A 22,680-nucleotide genomic window follows, 5' to 3' on the forward strand; every position below is an offset into this window, starting at 1 on the left:
TAAAAACTGCACTCCCACCCATGCACTTTAAAGCAAAATTATTTTGTTATCGCATCGTTATATTTACTAAGTATCAGTCAAAAATATTAATTTGTAATTAGGAATATTTAGATTCGCACGTATATTTGGCTCTATTGTTGTGCATCAGTGTGTCGCCTAATAAACAGAATTTAACACATTTCATCAGGTTGCAGAGTGTAGCTGGCTTTCATTTGAAAAACAACTAAATTAAATTAAGGCTCCCAGTTGGATATGAATCTAAAGCGCTCTTTTGTTGCAAGCAATTGCTTTTTAAATCCATTTCCACCACTCTGTGTCTCGATGTAGGACTGAAACAGAAACATCCACGATAAAATGAACCGTTATATCCTGTAGTTTGCAGAGATTTCCAGTCAAAACATTTCCTAGAAACGTAGCTCCGATGTCAAAAAAGAGCCAGATGACGGTGTTTTACTGTGACCATATCGAGTATGTAGCTTTCACAGCAACGAAGCTTAAATTTAGTTTTTTTATTAGCTCACTTTTCTCATGGAATACCGCTTATATTGCTTTTGCACAAAACTTCACGTGATTGTTCTTCATACTTTCGATATTACGTATATTTTATTATAATGTCATTCAAAAACGCTTAGTAACAAAATTCTCTAAAAAAAAAAAAAGAAAAAGAGATGTGATAATTTTGAAGCATCTAAAACAAAATGTGTGCTTAAAATCTCGAAGTTGATCTCTATCAAACCAAAGTAGACAGAACATCGTTTTCCAGACAAAGGAACGTAACTTAATTCTAAGGTTGCAAAACTGGCACAAAAAAATCGATTTTTGACAAGAATGTACCAAATTTTGTCAAACATTGTTCTGATTTTTGTTGGAGATCAGGAGAAAATCAGTGAGATTTTCATTGTGAATTGCCCATGATCATTCTGCTAAAAATGCAATTAGCAAGAGGAAATTTGACAACATTGGAATGGAGTTACGTTTTTTTGTACGGGAGACAACGAAAAGGGCCTAAGGATGAGCTTGGTTTTTTCTCTTTTTATATTGCTCGTCCAAAGCCACGAGATTTATCCATCAAATAATGTTGCTGTGACAGGCGCCAATCCCGTCACTGCCTCACACCAGTTTCACAAACATGAAGTCTCAAAATAAAACACTAAAAATAACCGATATTTCCACGCAGAAAAACACGCGTCTTTCAAGAAAAAAATATCATCAAGGGTACAGCGTCCTCGCCCGTTCCCCTTAATATCAACAGGATTAAACGGTTTCCACCGAATGAGCGTTGTTGCAGGCTAAAACTCGCTTGATTTCCCCCGATGCTCGCCGTGCTAAGGAAGAACGCCCTACGAGCCTTCAGGCGTTGCCAAATCTCCTTCGAAAAATCTCGAATTTTCGGGATTATTTGTAAACATTTGCCCTCCAATTTTTGCGAAGAATTTTATTCGTCATTTAATCTAAAGTTTCTGAAAATTTCACAGCAAAACACGCATAACTGTCTTCAGAAATTAATATTTTCCGAGGGGCAATTTGGCAACATTCAAATGCTCATACGGTGTTTTTCCTTAGCGCGGCAGTACTGCGGGCGAGTTTTCTTTTTTTTTCGATTCGGCGACGCAGCGATGAAACATCAATTAATTTTCCAGCTCGGACAGCCGTTCACCGACTGAGCCACGGTAATGCGACGTTGTTGCCACTTCTCGCGCTATAAACTCGCCTCACAGGAGCAAGAATCACGGATCCCCGTAAGTTTTACATCGGAGGTATGCTGTTTTTACCACCGTTCGGGAAATTGGCAATTTAAGGTCATTATCTGGCGGGAACGGTGCAATTATGCAGCAGATTGCATTTGCCATAACCTCTTTCGGAATCAATAACTCAAACCCGTATTGTTCGGGTTGTAAACGCGTGCGATTCAGTCTTGTCTCCCGGTTTGAGTGCTCGTTCACGCGGGGGTTGATTAGACTTGGCGTTTCGGGTTTATGAGGTGTCACTCGCTATTCTCGCCTGGAGCCGATTATCAAATCTCAATCGACGACCAGGTGTTGATTTATCGCAAAATGTTATACTAACAATAGGGATGTTCATTAATGCATGCTTTAAAATCGATTTTGATCGAAGCAGGCCTTTTTACAAGAATCGATTTCCTATGATGGATTTAAATGGAGAATAAGTTTGATAAAGTGTTCGATTATCGTATGTTGAGAAAAAATAGTCTCGTTCACATAGTAATCTATCAATGTTGTCAGTGGCTCAGGCGTGAATGATCGATTGTCGATATTTCCTCTTTTGCAGCTATGGTAAAGAATCGATTATGACGGTGTTTGCTGCGAACACCCTGTTTATCGATCCTTTTCCATAGGTTTAAATGGCATCAATCGATATATCGCAAAGCTCGCCACGCCACGCCACTGAATGTTGTAATATTTAATTTTAAAACAACTTTGAAAGTACATTCATATATGTAATAAATGAATCTCTTTAAAAAAAATAAAAAAATAAATCACCATTTTCGCTATACATACTTTAGTCCTTTATTTCGTGTAGATTGTAATGTTTACAGTGAAAATGGTGAGCTTTTTTAGCCATTTTTATTTTTACCCATTTTTGCGTTCTTTTTCTCTGATATTTAAATACATAAAGTTTAAAAATGAAGGGAATAAACAGCGTGCATTTTTGCAACGCAGCGTCAGACAATTCCACACGGATCGGAAATTGTTATGTAACACACAGTGAAAGTACAAACATATGTAATAAATCAATCTCTTTGGGGGAAAAAAAAAAACACCACAGTTACCATAAATATTTTAGTCATTTTTTTCATGCACATTGTAATATTTACAGTGAAAGTGGTGCGTTTTTTATTTTAAAAAAAAAAATTGTTTTATTACCCATGTTTGCGTTCTTTTTCTCCTGATATTTAAATAAATCAAGTTTAAAGATGACGGGAATAAACAGCGCGAATTTTTGCAACGCAGCGTCAGAGAATTCAAGAAGGATCGGAAACTTTTATTTTTTCAATTCAGGGAAATCCCTCTCTTCGTCGCTCCTCCGACGTAAGGGCGTATCTCATTTTCCAGGTGAGCCCTGCTCCCCGTATAACCCTACGTTTTCCAAGGCTCATGTTGTGATAGAGATACGCCCTTACGCCAGAGGACCGACATCTTAAGTCCGGAGCCCGGGAGCAATTTCAATCACTGTGTTGCACTACGGAACACGATTCCCTACTTTCCCGCGAAAACTTCCCAGGAATTTCAGCTTCCAACTCGAGGGATTTCAAGCTGGACGGATCAAATTCTTTTAATCAGCGATTGAAATCAGCTTTCCAGGGAATCTTTTTAACTACATTCTGAGCTCTCTTCGTCCCGTTTTTAACCACGGTGTTTCAATACAAAGAATCGCAAAAAATCTGTATGATTGATCGATGTCACTGGAAAAAAAGTCGCTTGGATCCAGAGTCCAGACTCTAAAAAATATTGACAAGAAAAAATACTCTTGGTTCAATCGGACTTTTTGCTTGAAACAAAACTCGACATAAATTCGAAAGGGGAGAGAATAATGACAAAACTAGCTGAATCAGAGGAGCGTGCATATACGTGAGAAGGACAAGGAAGTGTTGGTTAGTTCGTTAGTATATTTTGAGACATTCAGCGTCACAGGCTATTAACGTCTTTACAGAGAATTTTGAAAATGGGAGTATATACGAAAATTTAGATTTTTAAATCAAGAGAGGTGAAGAGTTTCAGAATTTTGGTAGTAATATTGGGTTCATCGCATGTAAGTGGGTTTGTATTTCTGTTGATTGTAGGGGAGTAGATCTGTGATTAGGGATATCTGAGGGCAGAGTAGTCCAAAAGTACGTGTTTGATGGTTAGAGGTGATAAATTACAGAAGTGATAGATGGGTTGATTTTCTTTGGAGATGATATGATTGTGAGTGAAAAAAGTGTGACCTATCCTGAGACGCGCAATTTGGACTTAGATACACACATGAGCAATATACACTATACAGGCGAAATCGCACACCCTGGATTCATTTATCAAAAACGAATCTAAATCTCAATTTAAAAGGGGGTTTTGGGGTGTTTCGGCTCCTGCAGTGTGACCGTGTAACTCTGGATCACCATGTATAAGCACTCAATTCGAAACAAGACTGAAAGCTCACGACCCGTTTCCCAGGGACAAATTAAATTCGTAAGAAAGGAAAGAGTTCTCAGGGGCGGGAAATAATCTCAATAACCGACTGAAGTACTTTTTGGGAATGTAACTGCGTGCGAATTAGCGTGCGATCGAGCCAGGACCGACGGAAAGTAACGGCGAGCGAGGCTGAAAGTTGGGAAAGTTCACGGCCGGGCTAGGGCGCGTGGGCAAGTTCGTTCCCGATTTCGCCCCATTATTACATTTTGAATCACCCCCTTCTCCCCCCCCCACTCCGCGGGGCCCTGGACCGTCTGCCGCTGCGTTGTTACGGGACACCCGGCTTCAACTGAAACCAGGTCGACTCTGGAAAAGACCAATATGCTAAATCTGTAGGCGGCTTTTACACCGGCCTCACCGGCTCTCTGTACTGCCGTGCTAGGGAAGAACGTCGTATGAACCATCAGGCGTTGCCAAATTTCCTCCGATAAAATACGAATTTTTATGGGAAATGTTGGATATTTTTCAGTGGCGTGGCGTGCTTTGCGATATATCGATTGTTATGCCACTTAAACCCATGGTAAAGAATCGATTATTAAGGTGTTCGTTGCGAACACCCTGTTTATCGATCTTTTTCCATAGCGTTAAATGGCATAACAATCGATATATCGCAAAGCACGCCACGCCACTGATATTTTTCTTCCAATTTGTCCGACAATTTTGTACACAATTTAGTCTGAAATGTCACAAAATTTCAAGGGAAACTATATGCAAAACTTTCCTTACAAATTCATGTTTTGTTCGAGGAAGCTTGGCGACTCTCGAATATCCATACGGCGTTCTTCCATAGCACGGCAGTATATACATCGCGATTTCGGAGCCTGATTTATACACTATCGTGTTGGATAAGAACGCCCAAAGAGCCTTCAGATGTTGCCATTTTTTCATGAAAACATATTTTTTTAGGAAACGTTCAAATTTACGCGCTGAAATGTTTCCATTGACAATTTTTTCCCACCGTTAATGTAGTAATCCTGAAAATGGCGTCATTTGCTTTCCTCACTCAGTCCATTCTTATCAACGAACGTGTACTTTATCTCGAAAATAATCAGAACAGAGTTGCCGACTTGTAATTTATTTTGCCCGTTTTCATTGCCTGAGAAAAAGTAAAGCTGCATTGTTGTGCTCGTCTGACAACGTCTTATCTATATCAAATAAAATAAGCAGTGAGTGTTTGAATTAGAAGATGAGAAAGTGTTTGTGTTTTAACCATGTCAGATCGAATATTTTGTCTGGTGCAAAGTTGTAATGAGGTTAGAAACTAACTTGCTCTCAGTGAGTTTTATATCGGATGTATTTTGTGGAATTGTCATCTTGCCTGTAAGTTATTACAAGTCACTCTCAAATTTCCCCGTCTAAAAATGTTTCCTTGCGGACTGCAAAGTAATATTCCGCACACGATTTTTTTAAACAGTGTCTATAATTGATGAGGCACGTGGGAACTACCTTTTGGACCTCTTTGACAATTATTATTAAGAATTTCTTTCGCGCCCTAACCAAGTTTGTCACGTATTTTTGACTGAGCTGATTTAAAAGAACTTAGGAAAGTTATTCAGTACAATCTAAGCATACGGAATCTCACAAATATACGGGAAATCGGGGGACAATCCCCAACATTGTATGTATGTAAATTTCAAAAGCTTCATAAAAGTTAGTTCTTATGCTCACTTAACTGAGAGATGCTACACTAAGTTTCCAAAAGGTGATGTTTTCATCAATATTAGTTAAAAAAAACTTTGGTCTCGCATTACTTTTTTGAAATTTTTTGAATAATCTTCAACCATCAAACTACGATTCTGCGAGAACACATAGATAAAACTCCGGCCGTGGAAGCCGCATTAATGGGCTGTATAAACATAGTGTCCATGGCCTGGGCTTAGAACCCAATAGTTCCGGTCGGAGCACCGGTAGTAGTCGAAGCTACGGCTCCAGCACCCGGAACTTTCGGCCTCAGAGCCCGGAACGGACAATGTGTCTGTACAGCCTGTAACTTTTTTCTTCAGTGTATAGCTTTACTGACCCGTCTCCACCTGTTTGCAGCTATGCTTGTTTACCCTGGTCAACTCCTCGCCACAGACGCATGCTGCAAATGCTTACGTAGAAGCTCTAACAAAGTTCGAAAGTTGTGACAATGTAGGGACTTTCGCCAACTTCCTCTTCGCGATCAAGTCCATGGCGGCAAGTTTCGAGATCTGGCGGCCGGATGAGTTCAGCGCCCTCTTGTGGGCATTTCCTAGCACCAGGCGGGACTTGTTTCCACATTCGCAGTATAAAATGCGTGACAATTTGCTAATTCCAGGCAGATTCGACGTACTGCTGCTCAGTCACAATCAGACGCTCTTCGCGATGACAGTAAGAGGCCGCCATGGGGCGCGCGCATCCCTCCAATGTCTGGTCAAACACTTCGGAAATACATCCACCGTAGACTACCCCTTTAAAAGTGGACGACAGCCCGTCAAGCGAAAGATACTCGTTGGTTTTGGCTACTCACAACTCCAAAAGGCGTGGCAAGTTTCTGGGATGTATTTAAATGATACTTCAGATCTCCTCAGAGCGATTGGACTCACGGTTTAGTTAAGTTAATCCGAGGGCTTATTAACGTGGCCAATACGTCCGTATTGCTACGATAACCGTAGGCACTACAATTCAGGGTCCCGCAAAAAACTTACTGTAATATTGATGATTTATCAATCTAAGACTTTTCATGAAAAACCGCTGGAAATGAAACCTTTCAATGTTGTCTCTGGTATCGGTTTGCAAAAATCAACCATAGATGCTTGAGACAGCTATATAATTACACTTTTAGTGGAAATGGCGAATCGAAAGTTAATACTCTCCTACCTGTAATTTTACGTTAATTTAAAAAGTGATTATAAATCAAATAGATACATTCACTGCATTAATTGATTTGTGTGTTTAGAAAACTGTTTGAAGATTACGATATCGTCAATTGATCGGGTGATCTTAATCAATAATGTGTCAATAATACCAAGACACCGATCTCGATTATTTACCCTCGCTCCCTCGCATTATTAAACAAATTATTTTAAAAATATTCTTCCAAGAATTGACAATGTCAATTCTTCAAACGGGGCAAAAGTTTGAAAGCTCATGAGCCAATGGGACACTAAGCCTTGTGTTTTTAATTCAATATTCCGAAAGTCTCGGGTTAGCAGGTTGCGTCGTGATTCATCGAGTATTTTTGGAGCCAGAATCTCGGACAAGCTGCCCGCTTTTAAAAATTGGAAGCACTCAAAGGAGCTTCAAACGTGCCGGAACGGTGGGCAATTGATGGAAGTGATGCACTACGGCAGTCAAATCGCTATCTCCTCTTATTTTCCACTCAAATGGGTTAAAATAAGACGCATTTCAATGGGGGACGAGTATTGTTTGTTTACTACGGATAACATGAATAAAATTCGATTCTTTATCCGAAGATAAAGTTTCGACTCTTCTATTGTTTTCATTGACAATTAGTAGAGAGAAATTCGACGGAAGTCGTTGAAACCTGAGTTCCCCTCTGATCGGGGTCGGATGACATCCTACGGTTCGGCGCGAAAACGAGTCGTTTTAAATTCGCGGAAAAGTTGCGCTTTTTATCTGCGTATTTCTCAGTTTCTAAGTTACTATTCACGTTTTCAATGTGTGCATCGTGTTCTACACGTCACTTATCTATTCTACCGTGTTAGGGAAGAACGCAGTTTAGGGCCCTCAGACGTTGCCATATTTCCTTCAATAAAAATAGAATTTACTGGGGAAATTTTAAATATTTTTCTTTAAAATTTTCAGACAACATTGTTCGCACTTTAACATAAAATATCTGAGAATTTCTAGAAAAAATATGCATAATTTAGTCAAAAATACCTTTTTTAATCCGGGGGGGGGGGGGGGGGGGTAATTTAGCAACTCCTGAATGTTCATACAGCGTTTGTCCTCTGTATGGCAGTATTGCCAATTCGCCCGGCCGAATCCGAACAAGATCAAACAAATTAAAATCTGAACGAAGCTCCGACGCGTCCGTTGCCCATTACGGAGTCCGTAATAGCCGGGCTTAGGAGCGGCCCGAAAATCCGCATAAACAGGGCTATTAGCCGTGCCGATAATCCGTGGGACGGGCCGAACGGTCCCTTTCGGGAGATAAAATCTTGACGCGGGAGAGAAAATAATTACGGACTCGTTCGTGGCACCTTATTAATCAACGCGCCTGTCGACAAGTTTACCCTTCCAGCGGCGAGGCGAGAATGATCGATTATCGATATTTCCCCATTCGAAGTCGTGGTAATGAATCGATTATTAAGGTACACCCTTTTTATCGATCCTTTTCCATAGGTTTGAATAGAAGATCATTCGATAAATCGCAAAGCACGCCCCGTCACTGTGCCCTTCGGAGATACCGTTTCGCAATAACCCCACCCCCTCCTCCCTCCCGCCATTCCGTTCTCATGGAAGCCCCCCCCCCCCCCCCCCTGAATTCCCTCGGAGATTATCTCGGACGGGAGTTTTTCAATTTCCTCGAATCTGAAGCGCCGAAATCAAAGGAGACAACTTCGTTCTAGAAGAAAAACCAGCGTGAAGTCTTTAAGGTATATTATATGGTCTGCATGTTCGCTAATCGAGCAACGCAAGAAGAGGCCGAATAAAAAATGTTCCCGATGCACCCATGTCAATGGAATTTTAGAAGGGTAACATATCGATGACTGAATTTGGAAAAAACCTTTCTCATTTGTAACTTCTAAAAGTTTCCAGTCGTGTATTTTCTCGAAATAAGACCTACCGGAATTAAAAGATTATAACTGTAACCAGTGCTTAAATTGGATCGCATTTAGCGAAAAGGAACCTGCGTAATTACAGTGTGGTTAAACAATTGCTTTTGATAAATAATCTTTCAAATAGCAAATAGTTTTTGCATCCCACCAAAAATTGCTAATTTTAAAGGGAAACAATTATGTAAATTTTAAAACTCTACATATACATAGTATTTTTAAAAGAAAAAAAAGGATTTGCACGATTTTAAATACACTGAATTGTGCTGGTTCATTTTTGCTTCATGCGATCCAATAGACACCTTGTATAGTGGTCTACTCCTCTCCGAACGCCAGGAATACGTGCACAGTGTTTTCCACCGGCGATGAGTCTACTTAAAAAACGGGATTTAGTGCTAACTGCAGGCGAGCAGCGATCCATTAATTTTTCAAAGCCCAAGTCACGGTATTTAATCTAGCAAAAAGGCCTCGGACAGCGTTGCCGTTTCCGATGGCAATAACCACACATTAACACTAATCTATCTCTATTCTAATAAAAGATGATAATGAATTTATTTAAATCCATTACGAACCATCGATTTTAGGCGAGAGAACCTGCTCCGATGCGTATCAATTTTCTTACTCACCCTTAAAATGATCGGGACCCAATGTTGTCGACCTCTAACTGCTTCGCTCTACTTCACACTGTTTTCCTCCACGAGTGGTGATGGGTATTTTCCATGCAATTTGGCAACCGCGCAAGCTCGCAACTTCATGTTCCCGCGACTTAGTCGGCTCCCGACGCCATTTAATATTCCGTTTGCCCAATCTCTCGCCTCCAATCTCACTGCCATGTTGTGGGAAAACGCCGTATGACCCTTCAAATTTTGCAAAATTTAGCTCGATAAATCATGCATTCCCTGGGAAACATGGAGGTATTTTTCTTCTAATTTTTCGAGAATCTTATGCGTGATTTCGACGATCTTGAATCAAAAGGAATTATATCCATTCTGACATAAGCCGTGCGGTCCATAAGAGTGCATGCATAACAGGGCCCATGTCGAAATGGATATCGACGGCTAACAAAGAATACCGCCTCTTTGCCACTTGACAATTTAGCATATTGGAGGGAAAACTTCGCTATTTTTGTAATTTTAAGGTTAGATTTGCAATTTTTTTCATACACTACAGTGTCATCAAAGCGTTCTCCTGCAGAGTTGGGAAAAAACTGAATCATCAGATTTCGTATTTTATACTGCAGAATGCAGCAAAGTCGCTGACCCTGTTTTGCCATAACTATCAGTTAGGCGATATTTTTCGTTGATTTCTGGACATTCCGTCAAAAATTCCTTGTCCGCGCACCTACTTTGTCTAGTAGTTTACGTCTACGCGTAAAATAAGAATTGTGTTGAAAGAAACTATACAAAAATGAATAAAAAAGGGGAAAAAACCAAGAAACACGCAGTTATTAGTTTTAACCCGTATGTACATAGATCTTTAGAGTCGAATAAATCCAATTTTGAGCGTTTGGTTGCGCGTACATACGCTGCAGCACATTAAAAGCACAAAATCTAAAAAAAAAAAATAATTAAAATGCTTTGGGGATCATTAAATTTGACACGAAACCACCTTAATATTTACAAAACACATTTTATATTTTCCTTAAATACATATGTTCTTTCCATCAATTTAAATGAGGAAAATCCATGCAGAGTGTGCAAAAATTTCAAAATCATGAGCTGAAAAACGCCGACTCCGTGATTTTAAATATTAGAGCTTAACACAGTGCGAAGCGGTGTGCTAGTGATACCGCGGCGGCGCGAAACGCGCACTAACGCCTACAAACCTAAGGGGATACTTCACGCATTGTGCAATGCTTGGAGTATCCTCTTAGGTTTGTAGGCGCCAATGCGCGTTGGGAGTTGGCCAGCCGCCGGGCCGCAGCGTGCCACGGCGCCTCAAGCAACTATTTCACAACAGAGCGCACAGTACCAAACGAAATTGAAGGCGCTCCAACATTTTAAGAATGATATGCATCCTTCAAGAGTATGGAGCTTTTCTCGAAAAATAAATTAAGGTACTACGGCACGAACTCCCCTGCCGGAAAAACGCGTGGACATAAACCACTAGAAGAACCAGGTGTGCGGACAAAACATTGTTGTCGAAATGTCCTTCAACCTTTTCGTTAGCCCTCGATAGAGTTCCTTTTGATGTGAGTGTGTCTATATGAAATGTGGATTCTAGGAATTTCAGGGGAAAATATTCACTACTTTTCACAAAAATGAATGTTTTACCGTCGGAAGTTTGGCAACTTTCATTCTTCATTAGCACGGCAGTATAGGTCTGTGCCCTCGGCACAAACTAGGTTCCCGGTTAACTCATCTAACACCAGAAATAGAGGGCCTATGGGATTTGTGACCCTTAGATTTATTTAAGATTATCAAACGAACAAAGTGCAATGGGTCAGCTGCAATATTAAGGGGCAAAAAGAAGAGTGACATTTTTTGTGTCACGGGTTTATTGGCTGGTCTTTTAAACCTTATAAGTTTCCATTTTTCGTAATTTCCGCACTCCTTCTGTAGGTACTCTAGCAGCACTGCCATTTTCTGAAATTCATTTCGAATTTCAGAACTATGTTGAAATTTCTCGAAATCTTCTAAATTCCAGGAATTTCCAGCTATTTTTGGACTTTCCTTTAAGGACCCTACAACAAAACGGCCAAATCGGCCTAAACACAGAATCGTACGATTTTCTCAGGGATGATAGAGGGTCTTCCTAGAAACTCAAAACTGGTCATATTTTTTGCCTAACCCCCAGGGAAAAGGGGGGGGAGGGGGTCAAAGTCAAAATCTTTAAATTAGCATAACTTCTCAACGGTTTGTCGTAAAAAGATTATCTTGGTGTCAAAATTTCCAGAAAAATGAGAGCTTTTAGAATATATGTATGAAATTAATTAAATTTTAAAATTTAACCCACTTTTAGGGCATTTTACAAGGTCCCCCTTTCGTAAATTTTCGTTTTTTGAGATTTCCGGTTGTTCGGTTCGCACGGATCAAAACAAAAACAATTTCAAATGAAAGTAGAGCGTTTAAGCTTTAAAACAAGTCCAAGATGATCTTGGGGAAACGATTCGAAGCGGAGTTATGAGTCTTCAAAGTTGACGCGGCGCGCGGGAATCTTGTATGTTCCGAGTCTCAAGGTCACCTGCGCGCCCCGGATTGCCTGCAGGTTGCAAGTTTTTGTGTTTTTATGCTCCTGTAGGCCATTTTTAATGTAAATCATTCAATGAAGATAGAATAATCGAAATTTTTTAATTTTACGGGAGGAGCGAGAGGGGGCTTAGAGTATGAACCATTATGTCCATCATCCATCCTGTCCTGTCCATCCCTGGGGGTTAGGCAAAAAATATGACCAGTTTTGAGTTTCTGGGAAGACCCTCTATCATTCCTGAGAAAATCGTACGATTCTGTGTTTAGGCCGATTTGGCCGTTTTGTTGTAGGGTCCTTTCGTGGTTTTCCGTCTAATTGCCCAATTATTTGATCAAATTTGACGATTATTTTTTTAAATCAAATTTGACGGTCTTCGCAACTTAATCTGGCTAACTAACTAAGCTCCGAGAGCTCCATATTTCGAAAAGTTCGTACTCTCCCTATAGGTACTCCAGCAGTGCTGTCATTCCCCGGAATTAACTCCGAACTTCGGAACTTTTGCAAGTTTTTCGGTATCTTCAGAATCCCTGGAATTTCCACCTAATTTTTGGAATTCTCTTGGGATTTCTGGGTGTTCCGCCTGTTTGCCCGATCATTTGATCAAAGTTGATGATTTTTTCACTGAAAAAAAAAAAAAAAAAAAAAAAAAAAAAAACTCCAGCCGTGGGAGCCGCGATTACGGGCTATATAGACATACCGTCCGTTCCGGGCTCAAAGGACGAAAATTCCGGCTGCTGGAGGTGTAGCTTCGATTGCTTCGGGTTCAGAGGCCGAAGCTACGGCTCCAGCAGCCGGAATTTTCGGCATTTGAGCCCGGAACGGACGGTATGTCTATATAGCCCGTAATTATACGGCTCCCACAGCCGGAGTTTTTTTTTTTCAGTATACATCAAATTTGACGGTCTTGGGAACTAAATCCGGGCGTACTTCGGATTTTTTTCCCGGAACTTAGAAAAAGAAGGATCAATTCCGGAATCTTCGGTAAAATAAAATGGCAGCAGGGCACTCTAGAACCCACCCCCTTTCATCTCGCCACTTGAGCGTCAGGCTGGAACGTGGAACGTATGCTCGTCGGAAAGGCGGCAACGGGGGTGGCTAATGAACACTAATCATTAGGTGGCACTTGAGGCTGAGTGAATCCGCCAGGACCGGAACGAGGAAGCGGAAATCCGAGTCGCTCGCATCCCGTATCGTATCGCGGCACAAAGCCGTCCTCTTGACGAATTAACCAGCCCACTATCTTCGCACAGCCACTCTCCCGCGCTCGGGAAAAACGCCGTATCAACATTCCACAGTTGCCGAATTTCCGCCGAAAAATGTTTTATTTTTGAGGAGAGTTATGTAGGGTCAGTGCAGGGTGCCTGTATACAGGAGAGTGTTGCCGTCTGAATCCTTCTACTACAGAAAAAGTGTGAGACTCTCTGATTGGTCGGCTGTCGTGGAGCCCCAAAGTTGGACCAATGTAAACAAACCCCAGCCCCTCCGCTCCTATGTTGGCCCAATGTAAACAAACAAGATGGTGGAAAAGTTCTACAAAGTTCTAACATTCAAGAATTGCCAAATTTCTGCCGAAAAATGTTTAATTTTGAGGATAGAGTTGTGTGGATTACCTGTATACTGGAGAGTATTGCCATCTTAATCCTTTTACGACAGAAAAAGTGTGCTGCTCTCTGATTGGTCGGGAAAACACAATTTTGTGACCAGCACAATTGACATTTAATTACGACCCGTCGTTTGTTATTTTATGTTTTGTTTCTTTTTCAAAAATTGACTTATATTTCCGGAAGAACACTTATTTAGAACATTCTCAGCCATCCTGGTTTGATATGGGAATCTGAAGATTGTCAGTAACATTTTGCGTGTTGTTTGCAGGAGGTTGAATGCCCTTTCGGGCTCTAGGAGCTCCATCTTAACAAGTCCGCTCGCTTCTAGTTGTGCCCATCCAGTTATAAATAGTTCCTTTTGAAATGATCCGATAAATTAGATCTATGACTGCGGATGAAATTCTCTGAAAAATTGGAGGGAAAATAACAACAAATTTTCCTATCAATTTGTATTTAATTCCAGAAAATCTGGCAACGTCTAAAGACTCATACGACGTTCTTCCTCAGTGCGGCAGCACTCCGCACCGGCGACCCGAGTCGGCCTATCGTCGGTCGCCATGTGCGCGACGGATTAAGCAAAATCCCCGGTTCGATTTAAGCCTCAAAGTTTCAAAAGTTACTCGGAATATGCTTAAAATCTCTTCAAATGTTTGTTTGAAACTAAAGTACATACTCGAGGAGAGCATAAACATGTCGAAGTAGAGAGCTCCCAGGGCCAAAAAGGGCAGCCAACCCTTCAACAGAAAAGACGTCACCGCCAATTTTTAGATACCAATATCAAAACAAGATGGCCAAGAATGTTCATTGATGAGCATCTTCAGCAAAAATGAATTTTATGATGAAACTAAGCCAAAAGCGTCCTTTACAATTGACGGATTGTAACAATTCGACGATGAAACTACCAAACTACGTATCTCGTTTGTGGTGTTCGAAAATCTCCGCTCCCTTTTTATTTTTCTGAAGAGGAACAAATCAATATCATTTCTTGAAATTTTTACCGAGTTTTTTCGCATGGAGAGGAAAAAAGCACGCGAGTTTTCAAGAATTGACGTTGAGTGGTTTTTCCATTCAAAAAATGAAGTATGACAGAAAGTCTACGGCGTTGACAACTGAGATGCATGGTTTGGTTGTTCCACCGTCAAATTTTAATATTAAATTACTCTGGATAATTTGAATTCATAGGTCTGCTACCTTTGTGGGCCCTCAAAGCTCCACGATCCAAGCTCAAAATTATTATTTTTCTTCCTTGTTTGAGGGTTTAATGGTTTTATACTCCAGTGAGGAGCTACAGCCAAGGTATAGACATATAACCTCAAAATTACCGACTAAACTTCGAGGATACTGTCTCTAACGGTCTTCTCCTCATCATATTTCTAGATCCACGATTGCATTTTCCCCCAAATCTGGCGTGAAAAATCGTTGCTAGGAGCGGCAATTTCAAGGCAGGGTAGAAGGGTCACCCGTTCCGTTATTGTAAAGGCCCGTCAAAAACTCCGCGAGGAGAGAAAAATGGAAAAAAAGAAGTTACATATACTTACCCCCTCCCTCCTCCACCCCGTTAGCGTGTCGAGGGTGCATTTCACGACGCGTCGGCACGCTATCCTCCGCTAACAATTTCGCAGACATTTATAAATCGTCGGACATCATTGGCCCTTGACACTTGCCGCTCGGAGAAGCGTTTCAAAATCGTGCGACACCCCACTGAATAACCCAATAATTCCCGAGTTTTTCGGTGCGATGCGGCAACGCCGTACGATGTAGGCGCGATTAATCGCGACTCGGTTTCGATATTTTTACCGGTGATGAATGGAGATATCGAGCGAGGTTGAATTTAGCTCTGTTTTGACAGGAGGTTTCGTGAGAAGGAGGCCTAACGAAAAGACGATATCCGCCCTGTTTAGGAAGATCCGCGTATCTGCGCGTGAGGTTCCTATTCGAGTTGGGCGGTTCTTGCACATGCCTCCTCGGCGCATTGGACGGGCGTGTTAGGAGAAGATTGAATTACGGAAGGATTTTTATTGAATTACTTCGCGTAATGCCTCGGATTTTATGGGAGTCCCCGAGTGGGTGTTCCATCGTTGTATCAGCATGAGTTCTCGACTGGATAGAGAATTGGGTTATGGGGAGACGGCATATTCTATGAAGATTAAAGATCTAGAGCCGAGAAGGCATTTCAAATGATGGACGCGGATATTGTCTAAAGTTTAATGCGTTGCTCTCGTATTCTAGGATGGATCCTCTCGAATAAATCTATTTTCCTCTGTGCGATTTGGATGGCTCCTACTTATCCACCAGCCAACGTATTACCATTGGACCGCGTCAAGCAGAAAGGAACCAAGCCACATCAGCTATTACCAAATTTAACTGGGTAGTTTGATTTTTTTACAAGAAAATGTTTGTGCGGATTCCTTTAAAAATTTTAAAGAATTTGCTTCGCACTGTGCAGAAAATTCACTGGAATTCGTTCAGCAATCCTCACAATTGTTTTTACGTTGACAATGGACCACTAGGTACGAATTTCAGCATTCTGTTACATGTTTCTTCACCAAAATTTTACGTAAAACACGATGCGCACAACGAAAATTACCGAAATCAACTCCTTTCGAAGATATTTAATGATTCCTGATGCGTGAATTGAAACCAACCGCTCATGAAAACTCAATGCTCCACGTGATTCACATCGCGCGCTGAACGTTGTCATAACAGTCTCTGCGATATTAAAATCTGGCAACCTCAATCTTGACGCTTTAGCTATCAGCTATAGCAAATTGCTTATAGTTTGAAAAACACATGGTGGGAAATGAACAGTGCTCGATTGAGAAGCTTGCTGAAAATGTTGTAGTGCGCGACTTGACTCAAGTAGAGCTTTGAGTTTCTTGTGAGCGGGCAGTTCAAATTCCTCGTAACCAATGTGATATAAAAATGTTAATATCTCTCGTTAGGTGTTAGTTTCAGTAATTTTCGTTGCGCGAATCGTGCTCTACGTGAAATTCCGGTTAGGAAACATGTATCACATTGGTTAAATTCGTACCTTGTCTAGTGGTCCATTGAATTGCCTAATTAAATTAGCAGTAGCTGATGTGGCTTGACATGTGGCTGATTGTTCCTTCCTGCTTAAGGCGGTTCAATTTATGAATTCCTTATTTTGGTTTTCCTTTTATGATTGGTTTTCATCGTCCTCACAACGGAGATGAGCGTATGCCATCGACCCACTGTGCGGCGGTGGCATACGCTCATCTCCGCTGTGAGGACGATGGGAACCAAAACGCCTTCAATTTTTCGGTATGCAACACGGGCATCCGTTGAACACGAATAGTTGCATCCAGATGTTATGTAGAAAAAGATTGGGAATTCGAACCGGGTTGGTGCGGTTCACGCCTGAAAAATGTATACCCTCGAGAATTTAACTGGATATATTTATGCTAAAAGGAACTATATAACACGCAATCCCTATGCACATACCTTTTAGCATTAATACGTCCTTATGTGAACAACCTATCTGCTGTGATAGCGAAGAGAGCCGTTAGTGCAAAACAGAAGTTTTGAAAACAGGCTCAGATGCGTCTAAGCGGAAGGTTTAATTGAAAGAGGCCTCTATCCTTTGTCAAACTGCCTCGAATCATGCGAAAGGCTCGTAGAAATCGTTTAGATGTGTAAAACTCGACAGATTTTATTTCAAGTACATAAAAAGGGTATTATTCATTTTCATGTACGGCAAAACAGCCGTAAGAGCCACGCTCTGCATGCTTTCGTGTTTGAAGTTTGAACAAACGACAAACACATTTTCAGCTTAGAATTTGACAGAGAAAGGCGGCATTTTACTTGAAAACACTGTTTTCATTGGCTGGGAGGAACAATGCCACTTACGGTTGTTGTGTCTGAAAAACATGTCTCCGACATGTTTTGTGCATTTGCGGCTTTCTCATACGTCTCGTTCTAATAAAGTTCAGACGAATTTCGGAAGAAACTCTATTCTCAATATTCGAGACTCACGGCTCTCTTCTCTATTACGGCAGTCTAGTAAAAGCGCAAGGTGGCAAAATTTCATGAAATAAAATCTTGAAAGCTGTGAAATATTTTATGAAATTTCAGTTTATGAAAGATATTGAAATATACCAGTGCATGGCTTTCAGACGGTTTTTTTGTCACCAAGGGGCTTAAGCAGGGATGTTGTCTGTCACCGACGCTGTTTAAGATATATCTAGAGCACGTTCTGAAGGAATGGAAAAGAAAGTGTGCCGGCATGGGCGTCCCTCTGAATGACCAGGAAACACTGTTAACGCTATGTTTTGCTGACGACCAGGTAGTCATAAGTCAAGATCACGATGACGCGGAGTATATGACCCGGAAGTTGGTGGAGGAGTACCGCAAATGGGGCCCTCGAGGTTAGTGTCCGTAAGACAAAAAAGATGGCAGTTGGAGGTGCTCAGCAAAGCATAGTCCTGGAGGATCGTCAACATATAGAAAGTTGCGAACAATACAAGTACCTGGGGGTGAAGCTGACTTCGGATGGGAAGCTGGATCAGGCCATTCGGGACCGTAATCTTCTAGAAGGAAAGCCATCGCCATGCTTAATGGGATCCTTTGGGACCAAAGGATTTCCAAAGACAACAAGAAGAGGATTTATAACTCGGTTGTCAAGCCTATTATCACCTATGGCAGTGAAGTGTGGCAGTTGAAGAAGCGGACCCAAGAAATGCTCAAGGCGACCGAGATGGATTTCTGGCGAAGATCGGCTGGAATCTCGAGGAGAGAACGTGTCAGGAATGAACGTGTCCGAGAGATAATGGGCGTTGAAGGGACGATTGTGCACGATATCATGACCAAGCAATTGGTATGGTATGGGCATGTGCAGAGAATGGCTGATACCAGGTTGCCGAAGAAGGTGTTGGAGTGGGTCCCCCCAGGTAGGCGACGGAGAGGGCGTCCAGCCAAACGGTGGGTAGAGGGCATCCATGAAGAGATGGAGAGATGCCACCTTCCGGAGGATCTCTATCATGACAGATTCCTGTGGAGAATAGGCGTCGCAGAGCGCCCTAGCGCGCCGTAAAAGCGGCTCGTACATACATACATACCAGTGCATTCTCACGTGTCGTTAATTTAAACAGTTACAGGGTGGCTTCCCTCTATTTTCGTGTGTTTGAGTGCGGGTTGCACACTTTAGCCCCTGTAAATATGAAATATTTCACAGCCTTGTGAAGTTTCATTAATTATTTCCCTGAAATTTCCAATTTTTCATTTCTTTTTCACGTTTCATGCCACACCGAAAAAAAAATAGAGGTTAATTTAACATTCTGGATGTAAAAAAATGTGCGAGAACTCAACCGCTACAGCAGTTACTTTAGCAATGTCAAGATGTAGAACTAAATGCTGTGGCGGGTAACCCAGCGTTTCGTAAGTTTTCGCACACTTTTTTTTTACATCCAGAATGTTAAATCAACTCCACTTTTTTTTCGGTGCACCCTGTGAAAGCGGGATCTGGGGCCAGAGGCGACAACAGCGCACTCTCGCGTGCAGCGCGGTCGTGCCGGCCCGAAATCAGTGTCGGCTAATGAGCATTTCCCGAATTAACAAGCTCAAAAAAGCGCGAGATTAATGGCCAGGGCCCCCGGAGAGCCGGGGAGCGGGGGGGGGGGGGGGGGCACCGGGGACGGAAAGGAAGTCCGACAGGGTGTCGTCCCCGCTGACCGCGTAAACTGTCCTGCGCGACCCGCTAAGACTTTATTTATTGATACCGTACTCATGCCGCGCCGACCCCGGGGCTCTATTGCTTATTTATTAGATCCTGCGGCCGTTGGATAGCGGATTCATTCTCGCCCGCGGTGTTTCCTCCCTTCCGCGCTCATGCGGATTTCAAGATGACTAAACTGGTTTTCGCCAATCTTTGAAAGATATTAACCATAATTTACTTGACTGTATTTCAAGTTAACTGGTTTTCCTCTCATGCATAAATGTTGGGATTATTAAAAACACTGAAAGTTTCAGAAATCATATGCATTGCGGATTGGTCTGCTGCAAAAAGTCCGTGCGAAAATCCCTGAAGGAATTTCCTTTCGCAATATTGAATAAATTGCCTTCAATTACTCGTATATGCAATTTGACTGCTTTGCCGTTCGAATGGTTGCTTTCACATCGCCTTAGCTTTTCACACTGAACTGAGCAGGCGATGGGTCTGTTGCACGCAAGGGACACAACCAAATAAATATAAATAAAGAATAAACAAGATGAGTAAACTAGTTTTCGACAATCTTTAAAAGACATTAACCATAATTTACTTGACCGTATTTCAAGTTAACTGGTTTCCTCTCATGCATAAATGTAAGGATTATCAAAAACGCTGAAAGTTTCGGAAGTTATATTGCGCATTGGTCTGTTGCAAAAAGGCCGTGCTAAAATCCCTAAAGGAGTTTCCTTTCGTGATATCGAATCAATCGCCTTCAATTATTCGTATAGGCAATTTGACTGCTTTGCCGTTCGAATAGTTGCTTTCAAGTTGACTGGTTTTCTCTCATGTATAAATGTTGGGATTATTAAAAATACTAAAAGTTTTAGAAGTCATATTGCGAATTGGTCTGTCGCAAAAGTCCGTGCAAAAATCTCTGAAGGGATTACCTATCGTGATATCGAATAAATCGCCTTCAATTACTCGTATAGGCAATTTGACTGCTTTGCCGATCGAATAGTTGCTTTCAATTTAACTGGTTTTCTAATAGCATTGATTAGTCATATGATTTCAGCTATTTGTCATTTTATGCCCTTTGGCTAAATTTCGTAAAAAAGTGAAGAGAGCAGGTAGAAAAGGGATTTCAGCTCAGTATTACATAATAAATCAAGGGCGATCAAACTTGTCGAGACGATTGCGTAACATGGAGGAATGGATGGGGGTGAAGAATAAGGGAGTAATTGTCTTTTAACACTCAGACGAATATATTTATTTAGACTAAGAACACTTTGAAACGTAAATAATTGAGGAAGTAACTCATTGGGCTTCCGCGTCGCGAGTAGTTCGACTAAGGAGTGTAATTATTATTTGGATGGAGTCTGAATTATTCTCGATGAGAACAAAGCAATACGCCGAAACGGCACGGCATCCAGACTAAAACGGAACAAATGGAGAAAGGCTGGATCATAATTGAAGTTTAATTAGTTCGCGAAAAGCTCGAATCTCGCAAATTTGAGAGTTCAATCTCAGAATGACAATGAGTCATGCTTTTCTTTAAAAACGTAAGCGTGAGTGCCAGATCACTTTGGCCTGTGGTTTTTCCTCCAAGGGATAACATATGAAAATCCAAAGATCGCCAAATTACTTCTGCCAGAATATTTGTTTTTAACGGAAGTTATGAATTTTTTTTTTTTTAAGAAGTTGTTTTATAACCCATATTTACTTTCAACTTTGAAAATTCAACAATAAAATTACTATAACAATTTGATCAATATCAGTCGCTCTACTTCTCTTACATTAACTAAGTAGTTCATTTTATGCCCCCCACCCCAAAAAAAAAGAAAAGGTTTTTCTGTAAAAACACCAGTTGTGGTCTTTTTCAAAATCACTTTTTCTCGTTGATATATGCTTCAAATGTTTTCAAAAGCTCATTGTTTGGAGGAAGATTTGCTCTATAGTAAAATCTTTGACCGGGTCCTATTTGCTGCACAGACATTGAAACGTACAGTTTTGAAAATTTTGAACGCGATTTCCTCAGAACTTAAGAAACACGACATCCGCTGTTCATTAATATAGGGCCTCAAATATGTTCGGATATGTAGATCCATTCGCTCAAACTTCAGTTTTGGACTTAGCGCTCACTTACGTGACAAATACAGTCTAGTTTAATCACCGTTTACCATAAGAGAATGTGAGATGTGACATATATATTTCGTAAAGGCCTGATGCAACTATTCGAACTCGACGGATGTCCGTGTTGCATATACAAAAAACTGAAGGGGTTTTGTGCGCTTATGAAGAAGGCGCAGCAAGTAACATACTTCGGGGTATGCCTCCAATTAATTTGCGTGAGGGATCTAAAATTTTAAACTTGCACTGAAAAAAATGAGTTAGCGTCAGATGACTAAAAATGGTTTCTATACACTAACTCATATTGTGTGATTTGGACACACATGATTTTTGGTTTCTGTACACTAACCACTATTAGTGCTGGGAACTAATTCCGCTACTCTAATTCGCATTCGGTAGGGTTGGGTCAACCTAACCTCAAAACTGAGAGAGGAGAAAACGGCTTAGCGAATGATAACTGGACAATACTTTCAGGAAAAGAAGATTTCTTAAAAGATGAGAGGTAAAAATCAACTGACCGGTTCCAAATGAACGACAGAGGAAAGGAATATCCCATAGGTATGTGCAAGTAGACAGAATTATCCTTTAGAGAGACACACACTCACACATGAAACGGTAGCGAATGTTCACACTGAATAAACATATCTCGTCCGAACACTTGAGATATTCTTTTGAAATTACGGGAGAACACGAACTATAGAAGTAAGCAGTAAGTTCACAGATTTTCGTAAAATATAAACTGAACGCGGAACGCTTTAATCGCAATTTAATACAGAAGATTGACGACTCCAACGAATATCATGCTTGTTTACGTTTTGAATCGAACAGACGATTTCTAACCTTAACAGGTTTATTTATGTTGCTTTCGAACGTTTTTAAGAAAGAGAGGACACTATAAATCATACCGGGAGTATTTACATTGTCAAACGAGCCCGAAATTTCACATTTTAATTGATTTTCACGAGCTGACGCGATTGAGGCTGTTGTACCGACGCCACTTTTTCGAAACTAAATAAATGTAACGGACAATGTGGCAGTTAGTGTTGAGGGCGAATTAGTTTGACCCGAAGGTGAATTTGTCTTACCACAGCGCTAATTTTACAGCTAGTGCTGTTTTCCAATTCTGGTTCGCGCTCTAGTAA

At 41.1% G+C, this 22,680-nt stretch overlaps 2 protein-coding genes across 2 annotated transcripts in view; both read left to right on the forward strand.

Annotated features, from left to right (window-relative positions):
* LOC109037734 (A-type potassium channel modulatory protein KCNIP1) overlaps positions 1-22,680 on the forward strand; it is a 419,699-nt gene that overhangs the window by 159,840 nt on the left and 237,179 nt on the right. The gene's annotated exons all lie outside the window — the stretch shown is intronic.
* Positions 5,353-7,632, forward strand: LOC140225356 (uncharacterized). The gene is made up of 2 exons (XM_072303925.1): positions 5,353-5,510; positions 6,231-7,632. Exons 1-2 carry the CDS (start codon positions 5,439-5,441, stop codon positions 6,762-6,764), a joined length of 606 nt encoding a protein of 201 aa, XP_072160026.1. The 5' UTR covers positions 5,353-5,438; the 3' UTR covers positions 6,765-7,632.

This window comes from Bemisia tabaci, chromosome 9 (genome assembly GCF_918797505.1).
Source record: "Bemisia tabaci chromosome 9, PGI_BMITA_v3".
Lineage (NCBI taxonomy): Eukaryota > Metazoa > Arthropoda > Insecta > Hemiptera > Aleyrodidae > Bemisia > Bemisia tabaci.